The sequence below is a fragment of the Rhinolophus sinicus genome, chromosome 5, assembly GCF_057876585.1.
Source record: "Rhinolophus sinicus isolate RSI-liver-muscle chromosome 5, RSI-T2T, whole genome shotgun sequence".
NCBI lineage: Eukaryota > Metazoa > Chordata > Mammalia > Chiroptera > Rhinolophidae > Rhinolophus > Rhinolophus sinicus.
In genome coordinates this window covers 32,537,233-32,553,806 of record NC_142505.1, presented here as the reverse complement: position 1 = coordinate 32,553,806, position 16,574 = coordinate 32,537,233, and the positions used below count along the sequence as shown (strand labels likewise).

The following is a 16,574-nucleotide window of genomic DNA, read 5'->3' as shown; positions in this document are numbered from 1 at the left end:
AAGGGGGGGAGGAGGATAAACGGGGGAAAGAAATTCTACGCTGTCAGCCCCTCCAAAAGTCATACTTGATGAAATTGCCAACAAAAATACTTCTATCCATCAAGTTAACCTATTTTCATCTGGTGCAAAGAAATGCTACTTTAACAAGTAACACCAAATGAACAAGGGTTGCTACACCAAGATCTCAGAAAGAAAAGGAAGGCTTTGGACACGTCATAGGTCAAAATAAGAATGCTGTGGGACAAGGTTATCAATATTTTCATTTTGTGTCTTCTTTGAGTCCAAGTTTCTATTGCATGAAAATGCTTAATGCCAGCTTTTAGCAAGATGTGTCCTATGAGCATATAGTGGCTTTAGACCCTAGTCTAGTTTACCTTAAACACAGCAGAGACATTTAATTACATCTCAGAATCACTGCACAAACTGTACAGAGTACTTGCAAGAGACACTAGAGCATCATACTGCACACTGAGAAATATTTTTAGCTGAAATTGTAGGAAACAAGGCAAACAGCTAAGGAACATTGAAGGGTTAGGACTGGAAAGGCAGTGGAAGCGGCATGCAGTTAGCAAAATGGTTCTCTACCTGCTTCAGAGAGCTACACAGAAGTTAGCAAGCTGCCTGGCAGAGCGGATCTAAAGCCCGCTCCTGAGGTGAAGGGGACTGCTGCCAGTTAGAAGGGAAGGAGAGACACCTGAGGGGAAAAAGAGAAATATAAGCAGCACGGGAAGTTGTGAGGCAATGCCAACCGCAGAGCAGTTTGATGAAGGCTGAGACATGACAGGAACTGATGGAGGACAAAAGGGGCACAATTCAGATCATCTTGTTTTTCACCTCATAGGCTTCTGTATCGAGGATATGACATGGCTTGTACCGCTGAGCAGACACCGTGCATCTAGTGTGTGGTTACACGGCCAGAGACCGCTCAGCCTGCATGAGCAGTAACATGCCAGAGTGTGCCCAGGCACTCGAAACCATAAAATCAGAAAACTTAGAAAAAAAGATTTTCCCTTTTTAAGGCCCCATGAGCCTGCATCTGTCAACTCCTGCCTTCCACCAAACAGGGCGCCAGGTCTTCCACAGACGGCTCAGGAAGAAGACCATCTGGTTAACACACCCCTTCTGACACCGTGGTTCAGAGCTATGGCACCCGCCTGTTAGATCACTTCCCACCAACCTATCACTCTTTGAAGCTGAGGCAGCAGCAAGATTACCAGGGAACAATCGAGCAAATCTCACCAAAGATGCAACCCTTAGGGTAAACTCCCAAACACTCCACGCTGGTAGAGTTCCTGAGCACTTCTGATTGTGGGCTTAACTTGGTTCACCTCAAAGAAGTAGATTATGTGCCCCAATTATGAATGTTACATACGGGAAATGGACTAAGGCTGCAGTTCTCAAACTGTGTGCTGAGGCACCTCGGCCAAATTCACAGGGGCATTGCTGGACATTTGAAATTTGAGAAACACAAAGATATCTACTGGATACCACAGAAACAACTTTCAGGTTGGGCATGACTACTGAATAAATTTAGCTATTAAGCACTGCTTTTTGCCTAGAGGTACATGAAAAACAAAACCGCTAAGATATTAAGGGCACTGTGAAATGAGGAAGTTTGGGAACTTCTGGACTAAAATCTAAATTGTGAAATAACGGGCCTTGAAGGATTATCCAGAATATTCTAGCCCTATCACTTGCGTCTTTAGAAAAGACAAATCAATCCCTGGATGTTTCGGTAATGAAGTCTGAGATGGCCTCTCCTTGAGGACATGTCTGGTTTCTAGAGGCCAGAAGGTACCACCTGGTTATCAGGATGGGATAGAACAGCTGTGTTCTCCAGAGAACGGTGGGAGGAAGGAGTAGGGGCTGCCAGAAACACGGCATATGGCAACAGCTTGCAAGGCTGTCAGACTTAAAAGGAATGAGAAAAGATGGAAAATTAACAAGGAGTACCACAAAACGGAATTGGCCGCCATGATGGAGTAGAGGAAGGAACCCGGGCTGAAAATGAACACGGGATTTTCAGTGGGGAAAACAGAAAAAGGAAGCCCTGCCTTAGCAGCCAACGTCCTACAATAAACTGACACTGACCTCAGGGGATCTTTTCTAACATCGCTCGTACTGTGTAGTCTGGGACAGGAGTAAAAAGAAAAGCAAAATGTAATAAAAATGAACTCTGCAAAGAACTAAGGGACTGGTTTGAGGACAAGCTCAAGAATTGCACCCTCTCTCCCTTCAATGACTTTAGGAAACCAAGCTAACTACCCCACATGCCTCTAATTAAATAAATAATGTATAGTCTTCATCTCCGATTCTAGCTCCTAAAAGCACCTTCATTTTCACCAGCTTCTCTTCCTGTCCCTGTTCCTTCTTTCTCTACTGATTTTCTACATAACTTAATCTGAAGATTTTCACTGCTGAAATTATTTTAACAGGACCTTGAACTTGTCAGTATCAAGCTCTTCTAGAACCTAATAAATGACTAAATAACCCAGGGCCCTAGACAATGAACAACCACCGCTTATCTGCCTTCCGGGTAAAATCCTAGAGGCACTTTTAGATAAGCATCATCATAAAACGAAAACAATATTCCAGGCTAGAGTCAGCCGCACAGTCTCATCTCAATTTATCAGCACTGAGTAATCCTTGGACATTTTTTTTATTTCACCCCAAATCCTGAACATGTGACTGAATGGCATTTGCTCAGCAGCCAGAGAGAGGAAAATCATAAATGTATTTTTTGGTCATTCTCATCTTATTTTAACATAGTAATTAACTTTCCTTTATTGTTCCCCATATCCTAAACAAAATCCACTTACCGTGTTTCCCCGAAAATAAGCCCTAGCCGGACAATCGGCTCTAATGTGTCTTTTGGAGCAAAAATTAATGTCGGACAATCGGCTCTAATGCGTCTGTTGGAGCAAAAATTAATAAAAGGGCCTTATATTAATTTTTTGCTCCAAAAGACGCATTAGAGCCGATTGTCCAGCTAGGTCTTATTTTCGGGGAAACTCACCCAAAGGTATCAGTTAGAAGAAAGGGCTAGTGATGTGTGTTCTCACAGAACCTTATTTCATTTGCAGATTGATTAGAGAGGGGCTGGGTACAATATGAACCTTCTCAAGATTGAGGGGAGGTAAGGGTAAATCTAGCATTCCAATTCAGCACAAAATTGTATACATTCCACGTACTTCCACATAATGCGATTTTACCATTATTAGAAGTACATGCCCCTTTTATCAAACACATGACACACAATACATCAATGGAAAAGCTCAAATACACACAAAAACATCTGGCAACCCAAACAGTAAGTACACATCAACCCAACTGGCAAGACTAACTCTTCAGAGTTAATCCCAGACAGGACAGAACAGAGCTGATGGGAAAATCTTCTCAAACAACTAACATCTCAACAAAAGAACATCCCTGATTGATGGTGTGTTAAGAATTGGACAATTTCGGGGCCAACACAGCTCGGAGCTAGTCCAGGCTGTCCCATGTTAACATGGCGGCAGGCTTCAGCAATGGCCTTCAGAACGGCCAGGCCTTTTCCAGGCTGAGGTTTATACCACCACCACCACACCCCTTGACTGGCTTTGTATAAAACTTGCCACCCCTTGACCAGGCCCAAGAATGTGAGGAAATTTGTAAAGTCCAGCCTTTCTTCTTCCTAGTCCTCTTCCATACCTTACAACACATCACAACTGCTTCTCATTTAAGAAGCCACCGCAGGGATCCAAGGAAAACGAAAGGCACAGACAGGAATCTTCACTCCCTGTATTTTTCTATAGTTAATAGGGAATTTGGATGGAGGTGAGGATCAAAATGATTTCTAAAGGAAGTCTAGGTCTCTGAAGATAAATCCCTGTCTCTCCCATATTCTAACCACAGACCGTTTGGCCCACAGCCTGTCAATAAGTCCAGGACCTGCACCTGCAGTCTTTTATTCCCTCAAGTCAAGTCAATGACTGCTCAATACAGTGGAGAACAAAAAGGATCAGAGAGGCTTTCCAGTAGGGAAGCTTATAATCTACATTTTTACAATTCTTTAGGGCCAATTTTTAAGTAAGTTTACTCATAGAAAGGGAAAAATAAGGCCGATTTTTCCTATCATGACATCCTTCCAAAGCAACGAATGTAATGCCACAAAAATGTGGTATTATGGATACTTTTGGGAAAAGTCTAAGGAGGTCAAGTTTCCAGTGTGCCTATAAGAACATACTTCTACTTAGAAGCTACAGCTTTACTGAAAATTTGAAAGAGATAATAAATAGCCTAAGTCCATATTCTAGGTTTTCTCTCTATAGAAATCATAGGACGGGGATGAAAATTAGAGGGGAAACATATGGCACTGTGCTCTCAATGTACACACGTGACCCAGCCAAAGCACCAGGTTTATAAATTTTAGGGCTCTGATTATAAATTTTAGTGGACTAATATTAAAGTGGTCACAGTGAAGGAAAAAATAGTGTCACAACTGAGTCTAAAATTAAAACCAAACAAAACTTTCTCCAAAGTCCCTATTTTTAAAATATTCATGACTTAGTCTTCATGACTTACAAACCTCTATACTAGCAATCAGGAGTATTAAAACAATTACACGGGTATGAGAAACATGGTATTAATTTTTTCCTCTCAATTTACCTACATCATCTCCGGTTAAAGGAGGATGGAAAGCTGACAGTTTTTAATACACAGTGGCCCGTGAACAATGTGGGAGTTAAGTGCACCAACCTCCCATGCAGTCAAAAATATGCTTGTAACTACAGTCGGCCCTCCTCATACGTGAGTTCCCAACCTTGGAGTTGATCCTTGAATATGGGTTTGAGCTGCACGGATCAACTGGAAAAATTCACAAATAAGTGGACCCACACAGTTAAAATCCGTGTTGTTCAAGGGTCAACTGTCAATTTCAGGCAGACGGCAAGAACCACCTCCTGTTTTTAAGGTTAAGTTCAATTGAAAATTTTTACACCAGAGACTATTATTTCATCTTTAGCATATAGCAATAGAATCCTGGGCTTTCTTTTTAAACAGAAGCCAAAGTGAAAAATTAGTATTCTAAAATTATTATACAATTAGTGTGTCAAATGGACAAATGTCCTGAGCTTCAAAATTATACTATCTTTTGATCCTTAAGCAGTAAAACATCTTTTTCTTTATGGTACCCACATATTTCCTCCTATGAGAGGACAATCCCTAAATATTTAGCAAAACTACAGATTACCCACTGGAAACTTAAAAGAAAAATATTTCACATACATATTTGGAAGTTCAACCTATTATTTTAATGGAAATGAAATGATACTATCAAGTTTCTGATACTGTTATTTCTGAGTAGGCATTGCTCCACTATTTTTACATGTTCAAGAGAAACATTTGAATCCAGCCATGATCCAAATATAAGCTGTGACAGCCCTGATTCACTGCATCACAATTGAGCAGGGTCCATGTTTCAGTCAGCACACATTCAACACAACAGCCGTTCACATGCATCCAGGGCTGAAACTAGAGGTCTCCAGCATGCCCACAGCGCCCCAGGAAAGGTAGCTAGTACCCTAGCAAAACCCTCCAAGTGCTATTCATATTTTCAGTCTAGTCAGGACCAAAGGGACGCCCAAGTGGCTTCTTAGGGCAAGCAGTTAAATGTGGCTTACCTGTGAGGTATCCTGCTGTTTGTGAGTCAGAAATAAACAAATCATGTTTTTGATCTTTGAAGGCACTCCAGACTGAAGAACGAGAGAGGATTTCATTCACCTAGGGAAGTAAAGCAAACTCTTTGAACATAAATAAATTAAGGACGAGGTGTTGGAAGACGGAACTAAAGAGAAAAAGCAAACTTCCAAGACAAAAGGAAGAAGACCAGCTGAGGAACAATCCAATGATGGAATGAGACCCAGCATTCATGAAACACCCCACACCAGGGACACTTCATTAAACCAGACCTAAAACAGTCCCCAACAGTCTTCCCTCTAAACTTGGACTCTCATTATTTGAAGCTACAATTTACTGCCTTGTATGTAATCTGGGCGGGGAGATTTTCTTGTGATAGTAGCAACTGGCTAACAGTGTGGTGTGGGCTCACGCAGCACCCCTAAGGAAGGCGTGTGGCGAGAAGATGCTGCAAACTCGAGCTAAAACTTACAGCAGTCTTTCAAATTATAGGCTGTGACTTGTTAGAAGTGTATGGAATCAATTAACAGGGTTGTGATCAACATGCTTGAAAAAGTAAGTTAGGTTAATTTAATAGAAAACAGCAGAGTAACACATATAAAATGGGTATTGTTCTGTGATAAATACACACACATCTGTAAATAACGTGTGTGCGTAAATGTCCTGGACTAAGATGAAAGACACATTTCTTTCTGTGTGACATAGATTTTAAAGCTTAGGAAATTCTAACTTAGAGAGTATCTTTTGTGTATCAATGTTCATATCAAATATTTACTGAGAACCGCACGTGTGGCACACACAATAGACAAAAAGATGGGAAAGACTGTCTCTGAAGGGCCTACAGCCTAATAGAAGAGACAGCGCCAGATAATTTAGTGGTAAGCGTTAAAGTAGAGATACACATGGGTGCCACATGAGTCCCAGAGACTCCTTGTCCCAACCTTGGAAAAGAAGCCACAAGTGATTGGCTGTGAGGAGGTGGAGGAGGTCCTATTTGGGAACTACCACACTTCCTCCCTCCCGTTGGGTTACTGCCAATTTCATCAGCAGGAACCCTGAGGTTGGTGAAAGAGAAGACAACTGCCTGCACGTGGTCCACAGGAGTGGCTGTGCGTGGCATTCAGAATACTCAGAGACAAAAACAACAAACAAGCTACATACACCTGTAGTTAACGACTGCAGCAACACATGCTGTCTCTCTTCTTCAGTGTCACTTTAAATTGTTCAAATGGTGATACTGATAGAATGGACAATGGCATAAAAATGTTCCTTTAGTTGGAACACACACACACAGTGAGTATATTCACTAAAGGAAAGCTTTAAGTCAATTTAAACCTACAAGAGAACATTAGTAGGTAGAAACAATCCAAATACCCATCAATAGATGAATGGATAAACAAACTGTGGCATATACACATAATGGAGTATTATTCAGCCCTGATACACATACAGGCTACAACATGGAGGAACCTTGAAAACATGCTAAGTGACAGGAGCCAGACACAAAAGGTCACATATTGCATGATTCCATTTATATGAAATATCCAAAATAGAATTCACAGAAAACAGAGTGGTGGCTGCCAGAGGCTGGGGGTAGGGAGAAAAAGGGAGTAACTGCTTAATGTGTATTTTCCTCTTTAGAACTAGATATGGTGGTGGTTATATAACATTGCTAATGCACTACATACCAATTAATTCTTTACTCTAAAAGATTAATTTTATGTTATGTAAATTTCGCCTCAATTAAAGAGAGTATTAGTAGATAGGGCTATACATTAACACTCCATGAGGAACTTCTCAAAAGCAACATAAAGAATGAAACCAAAGAGGAAAATTCAATTACCAAACTGGCTTGGAATCAACATATGCATGTAGCTGAAACACATTAATATATGTCACAACAAAACGGAAACCAACACTGTAAGTGTGACTGAAGAAAGGAGAAGAAACTAAAATAACGTTCTCTATCTTTTAAAATGGCATTATGGGATGGTTAATGAATGTGGTTATCACTATCCATCTCCTAGAACTGAAAGTTAATCTTCACCAGCATTAAATGCTCAATACTCAAGGCTGAAGAATTTCAGCATTTTTCTTCCTGAAATGTCCAATGTGCTATCTCTATCCAGAAAAAGAATGCTCCTAGGTAACTACTTGAATATGTGGTTTGTGTTTTTCCACTGATTATGAGGCAGCTATGCTAGTCCATCCTTGGTCTTGTGATCTGCTCCAGTTACAGCCAGCAAAACCACACCTGTACGTGGCAGCTGAGCAGAGATGCATGGATCGCCCACGGCGAGACCTCTGGCTTTGAGAAGACCTCGCTGTGATCGGCAGACAGTTAGCCCGGGCAGACTCACCTGTTCTCCATGCTGCAGGCTTCGAGTCATTGCCTTGAGCGCTTTAACAATCTGCGCCTTAGTGGCTGCTGGGCTGTCCAGATTTTCAAGGCCAATGCCTTCAAGTAATTTTAAGAGGTACGGGACCAAATCTGCTTTCAGGGCCTAGAAGACAATATTAAATAAGCATGTATACATAGATGGGAAAAAAATGTGAACCATCCACTGGAAAAATAATTTTACCCCCAGGCCATACCTGGGAGAGGGCAATCTGCTTTCTTTTAATGCCACATGCAGATTTTAAAAAATGATAACGACATTCTTATTTAATAGGACTTTATTCCATGCTATCAACAGTTCGAAATGCTATATACTGATTATTTAATCCTCCCAACACCCAGAGATGTAGGTACAATTATCGTTACTGAAGGAAAAATCAATGCATGGAGGGTGAAAGTGTGGACAGTCACAGAGCCAGGCAGTGACTGAACCTGTATCTTGACCTACGAGATGGAGAAGCTGAGCTTTTAGCCACTATCCTGGGAGCAGTCTAATGACACTATACTAATGGGCAACAATATTTAAAGTATCTTCATATTTTTTTCACATTTTCTTAAAACCTTTGCATTCACCATACAGTTCCTATCAGTCTAATAAAAGCTAAATAATACTCTGGTATCACAACTTACAATGCCCACTCTGAAACTCAACGGGAACAAGAGGTGGAGGTAATGAACATTTAGTGAGTGTGCCTTTTAAAAGATTTCCCCTAACAACCTTGTGAGGTACTCATAACGTTACTTTACATACGAGGAACCAGCATTGTAAAGTTAAGTAGCATGCCTGAGGTCACAGAGCCATCAAGTGGTAGAACTAGCTCATGGTCTTTCCAATACAGTAACCCCGAGCCAATTGTAACTCTGAACATCAGAGCATCCACTGACCTCCTGGAGATGTACCCAGTACTTCTAACCTGCCTAATTGAGGGCTGGGGTGGGTGGGAGAGAAGATCTGAGAGGAAAAGGGGTTGGGAGAACAGGAGGGCCAGGTAATAAACATGCAGGACCTTATTTCATGCTAAGGAACTCTCGTGTCACTTGTCATCTGACAAGTAATGAGAAACCACTGAAAGGTTTTCAAGATAAAGGTGACCCAGTTATATTTAAGCGTCATATTATTTAGAAAGATCACTGTCACAATGTTTAAATTTACACTATGTATTTCGTCCCTTCAGTGTCTACATTGGTATTCTACATTGGTAACCACATTGTCTTATTTTCATTAGGTGGGTAGTTTCTGAAAAGGATAATAAATATCTTGATATGTTTTTTATACATGACTTAGGAAACAAGGAAAGAATAAGCAGAATGACTCTTTCCAAGGAGGATGAAGCAAATTGTACAAAGCAAGCTAAGGATAAATGCTCAGTACGTAACCAAAATTTTAAACAGAAATTGAAACATCACAAAAGCACAGCTGGCCCGTTTCTCTGTGTGTATACACACACCTGTGCCTGTATATGTGTGTATCAAATTTAAAATCATTTATGCACAAACTCAAAAATCACCTCTCTGCCAAACCTAAGTTAGGGAAACAAAGCTATGATAAGTAAGTGAAAATATATTTGTCTGATGTATTTGCTTTCCTAAAATAGTGCTGAATCTAGAAAGTCACTTACTTGTGCTACTAAGTCACTCTGCTCCTTCTGAAACATTCGATTAATTGCTTCACAGGCCAGACCAACAATATCTGGTCGCTTTTTCATTCCATTCATCAGTGGACCAATGGTCTCTAAGGATGCCATAGCTCGAACACACAGCTAAGTGCCCAAAAAGAGAAGGTTACTTGTAGAGTAGCAATATTTTATACAGCACGGTAAATATCATAATACAATATATGAAAAACCTACATTCAGTTCAAGTTTAGTAATGAACTGAGTCAAACTCAGTCTTCCATTAATTATATCATTGAAACTGGTTTAAGAATTGTTCCAGTACTATGTGGTTCATGTGGTACCATGTGGTTCACAGACAGAAAGGCGCACACACAGTAGGGAAGGGATTTATACTGCAATGTACATTAGTCAGGAAGAGGGAGCACAGATATATTCTAGAGCTATCATCTACTAAGTGGATTCACCAGTACCTCATTGTCAGACAGGGCATGGATAACCCGAATGGCACTCTTAGGAATGGCATTGTTCCGATGATTCATCGCCTGGATAACTTTGGGAAGATGACCCAATGGTGGGACCTGGTCAGCCAGCTGAGGCTGCGCACTGAAGAGACACACTGTTGCTGTCGTCAAAGTTTCCAGAGTCTCTCCCTGGAGGGTATAAAACAAACAAATAACTAAAAAACACTGACGAAGGCCTCAGTATCTTTGGCAACTACCTGGTAGTCAAATCTAGGATCCCCAAATTCTAAGCACTGATACTTGAAAACTGACTCACAAATCCTGTGAGAACTTCCCCACCTTGATTAAAGGCATGAATTCAGAGGACTGTACAAATGTGGTATCTTAAGAATACCAATAATTCAGGAGAATGCAGAACTAGTGAAATGTTTTCCCCAGCTCTATTAAAAATCTGACTATTTAACATATCTGGCCGCCATAATGCACTTTGTATCGGGCACAATGGATTACAAAGACCTGTAACATATATATATCCATAACATAATGTGCCTTGATAAACATGGAAATTGGGGTGTGCCCCAAAAGAACGGTGACATAGGAGGAACCAGTAATGTGTTTTTCCCTTTCCAAGTTTCTACTTTGAGGATTTAATTATTTAAACACACTATATATAGTAAAAATCCTAGTAAAGAGAAAACGTGACTATGTAAATATTTCCATACTAATATTTTTCTCAAGTTTTGCTAAACCAATAATAGTAACTAATAATTTCTAAGCACTGGACATGTGCCAGACATTACGCAAAGCTCATTAAAACCTCAGCCTTAGGTGCAGGTGCTGTGATCATACAAAAATGAGGTAACTGAGGCAGAGTCACAAGGTACCGCTCAAGGTCACAAGGCTGGTCAGTGGTGGAGCCGGGACCGGGGTCCAGGACCACCTCACAAGGCAGCCTGGGCTCTTAACCTGTCTCTATAGCCAGGCTGTTGAACAATTCAACCACAATCATGTACGTCAGTTATTTTCAACCCCAAGGTTCAAATAACAAAGTCTTATATACTATCAGGGTTTCTAACTCACCAAACCAAGACCAAGGCTACTTTTTCAGTCCTGCTTTCCCTGCAGTCCTTTGAGAACAGCCACCGAGCTCACCCCTGTAGTTCCTACTCTCCTGTCAATTTCTATACCTAGGGGCATCACTGCCATGTATGGAAAGCTGTGTGAAGAACATGCCCTAGCAGAACACACTTCTATTGAGATTTCTCCTTAAAATCACTGAAATGGGGTGGCAGCAACGTTCTTTCTGAGCTTCTGCTACTATTAGGAATACCATCTTCTCAACTGTGGTTCAGAAATAACCATTTTATTAAGGAGTTTCACTTCTGAACGTTCCAAAAGAAAAGATGAATGGGCATACTTGAATTTAAATGTGCGTGCTATACTGAAAGAGGCAGTCAATTCTTAACGTGTAGTCAATGAGGATGGTGTTTTAACAGAAACACTAGCAAGTGTATTTATGAAACGACTTGAAATGTCGTGCTGATGGCTGAAGCTTACATGAGGATTGTTCTTCTCCAGGAGCTCAGTTAATTTTTCTAGTAGTGCAATAAGAAATTCTCTAGGTTTTCTTAGAACCCAAGTTGGTTGTGCAATAAAGATTCTCAAGAAAACTCCTCCAACAGCAACTTCACCCTCTGCTTCTCCAAACACCACAGTAAAATCTTCAGGCAACTTTAAATAGAGAAAGACATAGTCAAGTCACTTAACTATCATTAGTTGTGCATCGAGCAAGAAATGTACTCTGTTACATAAAGACATGTTCATGAAATTAACTAGTCCTTAAACAGTCATTAACATAATCAAACCATAATTATTATAAGTTCTATGGTCTCTTAATAAAATGAAGAAAAGTCACTTACTTTAAAAACGAATACTCCAACTTTTATATTTAAAACCTTATTTTCCTGGGGAAGATCTTAGTGTCTTAATGACAAAGTATCTAACAGGTTGGCATTAAACTATGAGAACTAGAGTTCATGACTTAGGAGGAATTTTAAAAAATACCGCCACCCCTCAAAAAAAAAAAAAAAGACAAATAATAAGGTAAAATGTAAAATTTCTTTCCTGAATAAAAGTATATTTACCTTCCAGTTTACATCAGGGTTGTCTCGCTGATTTTTAAAGTGCCTTGGGGAAGAGAAAAGTGGGTATCAGACTTCAGTCACAAGGTACACTTTCATTAACCTTCAGGTAAGTCTTAGAGAGGCGACAAAGTGAAAAACATTTGCTCTTCCAGGTGACTTTACCTGAAGGCCATCAGTTACAAGTGTCTTTACTTACTCTAGCATCATTTCTCTAACTGTTGTGGACACTTTATCTCTGGAACTGTCGTTCCAAATTAACTCAGGATTTTCATGAGTTCCTTCAAAAATATGTACAGCAGCTTCAGGGTTGTCTCTCATGGCATCCATGAAAACACTTGGTAGAAATTTCATTAACGTAAGTCGAACCTATATGAGATTTGAGAAAGAAATAAAACCTATTGCAGACATGTCAATATTTGGTTTGTTTACATTTCTCTAAGATAGACTATTGCTGTAATTTGTGTTACGGCTGATATGGGCCATAACTATTATCCAGAAGTTCTGTAATGGGTGAACAGATAAACCTTGGTTTATGCAAAGGTAACTTTAACAAGCCTCGCTATGATCTGCTCCTAATTACCTATCCAGTTTCATTTCCATTCTCTGCTTCAAATTTAAGAAATACTCCTGTATGGCCTTAGTCCTTCCTAGGGTGGCATAGCCTCACAACACAGAGGTGGCCTGTACAAGGACACAGCTCACTGTCTCCTCCACAGCTCCCTCCACAGGCCAATCCCCAGTGTGAAAGCCAAACCTAACCCATCCTCTGTCATAACCAAAATATACTTCTGTTCTTTCTTCAAGGGGCACAAACAATGTATAACCATAATCCAAACACTCTCTTAAGACTTCTCAATTCCAGCGCAGGCTTCCCCAACTATCATTTTTTACAAACTAGTAATACATAGGAACAATTTCAGGTATGCTAATCTTCCAACTTTCACATCATGTTATTTCCTTATTCTCACCTCCTCAGATTCTGGTGAATCATGAAATCAGCATCAAAGTAACAGAACTTTAAGAATTAATTTCTTTCTAAGAACCGAGTTCATGCTTACCTTTGGACCTATTAGTTTATCTGCTGTCATTTTAGCAAAAAGTTCCGCTGTTTGGGCTCGAACCTGGGGATGTGTTGAATTGCAGAACATATCCAGTAAATAAATCAAAGCTCCTAAGAAGGAAAAAGAGAATTAGCATTCATACTATACATAAAGAATATAACTTTTCTGATCAGAATTCATTTTCACCTTATTTCAACTCAAGGCAATTGAGATTTTTAAAAAACCTGTAGGCCTTTCAAAGCATTTTCTAGTTTATCAGACTGTACTGAGCTTCATCATTATTGAACATGACTGGATGAGAAAGCACTTCATACATTACCTTTTGCCATTGCTTCTTTGATTATTTTTGTACTTGATGTCAAAGCATAAAGAGTTTCCAGAACAAGCTGACGACCTACAGAGGAAAAACCAGTTTAAGGAACGCATCATCAGCAAGCTTACATATACTGGGCACCAACCCTGTGCGAGGCAGGGAACTAGGTGCTCTAAACGGGGTATCACTCTTCCATCTTCACAATGACCAGGGAGACAGACACTATCAGGGCCTTGCTGGGAGTGAGGAAGATGAGACCAGTTAATCAGCCCATGGGTTCACACCCAGTGAGTGGCAGAGCTGGGTTTTATATAGAGGTCTGACTCCAACGTCCACACTTGTTAAGTACTATGCTACACCGTCTTCCTACCTCATTGCTCACTGCATAAAATCTTCTCACCTCTTGACAGGTGGGGACACTGATCAGGCACCTAAGCTTTGCATCTGGTGCTATTATCTTAGAGAAATGAGCAGGAAGTAGCAGCTCCAAGCCACTGTTCCAATCTAAGACCTAACAGCATCCTTCTGGACACAGTCTGTGTACCTCCCGGTCCTTGTCATCAAAGTACACTGGCTACTGGACTTGACTCCTCTAAAGTCAAATGGCAATGACAGACAGGTGAGCAAAGAAGTAAAGAGATGGCAAAAAGCACAGAGGCTGCCAAGTATTAGGCTGAGACTGAAACACCACCAAAGACCTGTAACCGGACTGGGCTAGGTTAACACACAGGAGAACAAATCTTCAGAAGGCGACTACTGAGAGGAGCACAGCACTGTCTGTTAGTGCAGGCTGTGTGCAAGTAATCAGGCTGGAAGTAATCGGGCTGTGTGCAAGCAATCGGGCTGTGTGCAAGTAATCGGGGTGTGTGCAAGCAATCGGGCTGTGTGCAAGCAATCAGGCTGGCATATTGTTTGAAACTGATCTTATCTTGGTGGCAACAGACTTTCAGCATCAGATCAGTAAATGACAACGCAGAATTGAACTCTTAAGCTAAACACAAGGCAATTTTTATCTTCAGTCTTTTTTCTATCATCCAGGACCAATTATTTTTTTTTATAAACCACAGAATATTAGTCAATCTTCAATTAATCCTGTGTAGTTTATACTCAGCAAACTGAAAATCCTAGGTTACTTTCCTTTGCATTTGGACCTCTCTCACCTCTGACTTTTAATTTTTGATATGGGAAATGCAAAATACTCCTATCGATTTATGTAAAACATAATTAGGAAGACAAATCTAATATAAAGAATATCACTTAAAACATTCCAAAACTAAGCATGAATAACATTATGTCAGAGGTTTGTATTATCTATGGGTAACTACCCCCTTCTATGGGTTGGTTCGCCATTCTGTGGTTTCCAAAATTCCATTTGTGAATATACGTACTTGATGGCAATGAATGTAGAAGAGCCAATAAATTGGACAAAACCATTGATTCAGCAATATTGTTGACACAATCTTGGTTAGATGTCACTATATTCACAACCTGAAAATTAATCAACAGGATATTAAGAGTTTTGAACATAATTTCAGACCTAAATCAAATTAAGTCACATTAGTCAGACCTAAATAATTCAAGAATTCACAAAAGTGAGAAAAAAATGTTTGAAGGACAAAATATTTACTTTTTAGAGAAGAGTTTAATTTTAAAAGATTGGCTTTATTAGTTGATCTTTTGAGAAATAATAAAAAATGTATGCTCATGTATATATTACACCTAGTAGTTTCCTATTAATTTAGAGGTAAGAATTAAGTATTAATGTAACGATGATCAAACAAGTTACGTTAGCACCAATTCACAACCTTGAGGCTTATAAGCCTTCAATCCTACACACTGCAGAACTGTGGTGTACACTGTACCGTTTTCCAGTTACAGATTTGGGGTGGGAATGGTTAGGAAGATAGTGATCCTCACTACTGGGATTTTCTGTTTTTAGAGGGAGAAAGTAAATGTCTTCAGGGTTCAGCACAACAAATTGGGTTTCTATTTCCACTATACAGAAATAGGCATGTTCTCTCCCTCTGTTCCCCTTCTCCCCCACCTCGGCTAAGCCTCTACCTCGCCAGGCCTCTCTGCCACCTCAGCTAGGCCCATTCTCTTCCCTGAAAATGTATCATTACTAAGCCTTGCTTGTATACTGAAAAAAAAAAAAGGAAAGAAATAGGCATGTTTTTCTTTCAAAGAGGATGACCTCTCAAGCCTAACTCTTATTAATGTTTATTTTAAAAGTTACAAGGTAATTGAAGAAATTAAGTAGAGAAGCCTGCTTTCCAATTAAAAGAACATGCTTGTTAAGCTTTTTGACCATTTTAACTTTTATCATTAAAAATCTTTTAGACCAAAATGCAATCTAAGAACATGTTACACAAATCCTTCAAAAACCACTCATTAACCTGCTACTGCAGGGTTGGAAGTGATGTTCTTTAGTCAATTCAGTGTTACAATGAGCAGGATCATCTGAAAAATGATTCTGGGAGCTCACTCTGAGTTGCCTGGACAACAAGGCCCAGTGACCAGGACCTTCCTCCTTCTCCCAGAGGAAAAGGATTCACCCAAAACAGCTTCCTAAGAAACCAGGGGTTTCATTCTCCTGAATGAGAGGCCTCCAACTTCTTTTGGACCTCTAATGCCTATAGGTTTTGGGCAACTGGCTTTCCTAGACAGCTCCTGTAAATGGCACAGTACCCCAGTTGTCTGTCAGTAACCCCCACTGCAAACGCTGATTTGCACTAGACCCATAAGAAGGGAGAGCGACTGAGAACAGGGGCAGGATCCTTGTTCTAGAACACAGATTCACAGTGTGTAGCCAGCAGAGTCCCCTGGTCTCAAATCTCTCTTTGTGGGGACACAGAGATCGGGGAAACCCTGACTCTTACTTGTTGATCTATGGCTTCCAAGCTTC

The 16,574-nt window shown here is 40.2% G+C and overlaps 1 protein-coding gene across 3 annotated transcripts in view; it reads right to left on the bottom strand.

The window, feature by feature from the left end:
- The window catches only part of DNAJC13 (DnaJ heat shock protein family (Hsp40) member C13), a 105,478-nt gene that overhangs the window by 1,197 nt on the left and 87,707 nt on the right, over positions 1-16,574 (bottom strand). For 2 of the 3 annotated variants that reach the window (XM_088798329.1, XM_088798330.1), the window contains exons 46-55: positions 15,058-15,157; positions 13,676-13,750; positions 13,354-13,466; positions 12,492-12,661; positions 12,296-12,338; positions 11,709-11,882; positions 10,161-10,340; positions 9,694-9,834; positions 8,037-8,180; positions 5,661-5,760 (exon numbers count right to left, since the gene is read on the bottom strand). In XM_088798329.1, coding sequence (XP_088654455.1) covers positions 5,661-5,760; positions 8,037-8,180; positions 9,694-9,834; positions 10,161-10,340; positions 11,709-11,882; positions 12,296-12,338; positions 12,492-12,661; positions 13,354-13,466; positions 13,676-13,750; positions 15,058-15,157 — 1,240 coding nt within the window. Of the gene's footprint in view, positions 1-585; positions 695-5,660; positions 5,761-8,036; positions 8,181-9,693; positions 9,835-10,160; positions 10,341-11,708; positions 11,883-12,295; positions 12,339-12,491; positions 12,662-13,353; positions 13,467-13,675; positions 13,751-15,057; positions 15,158-16,574 lie in introns of all 3 variants that reach the window. The other variant, XR_016021284.1, reaches the window with a different exon arrangement.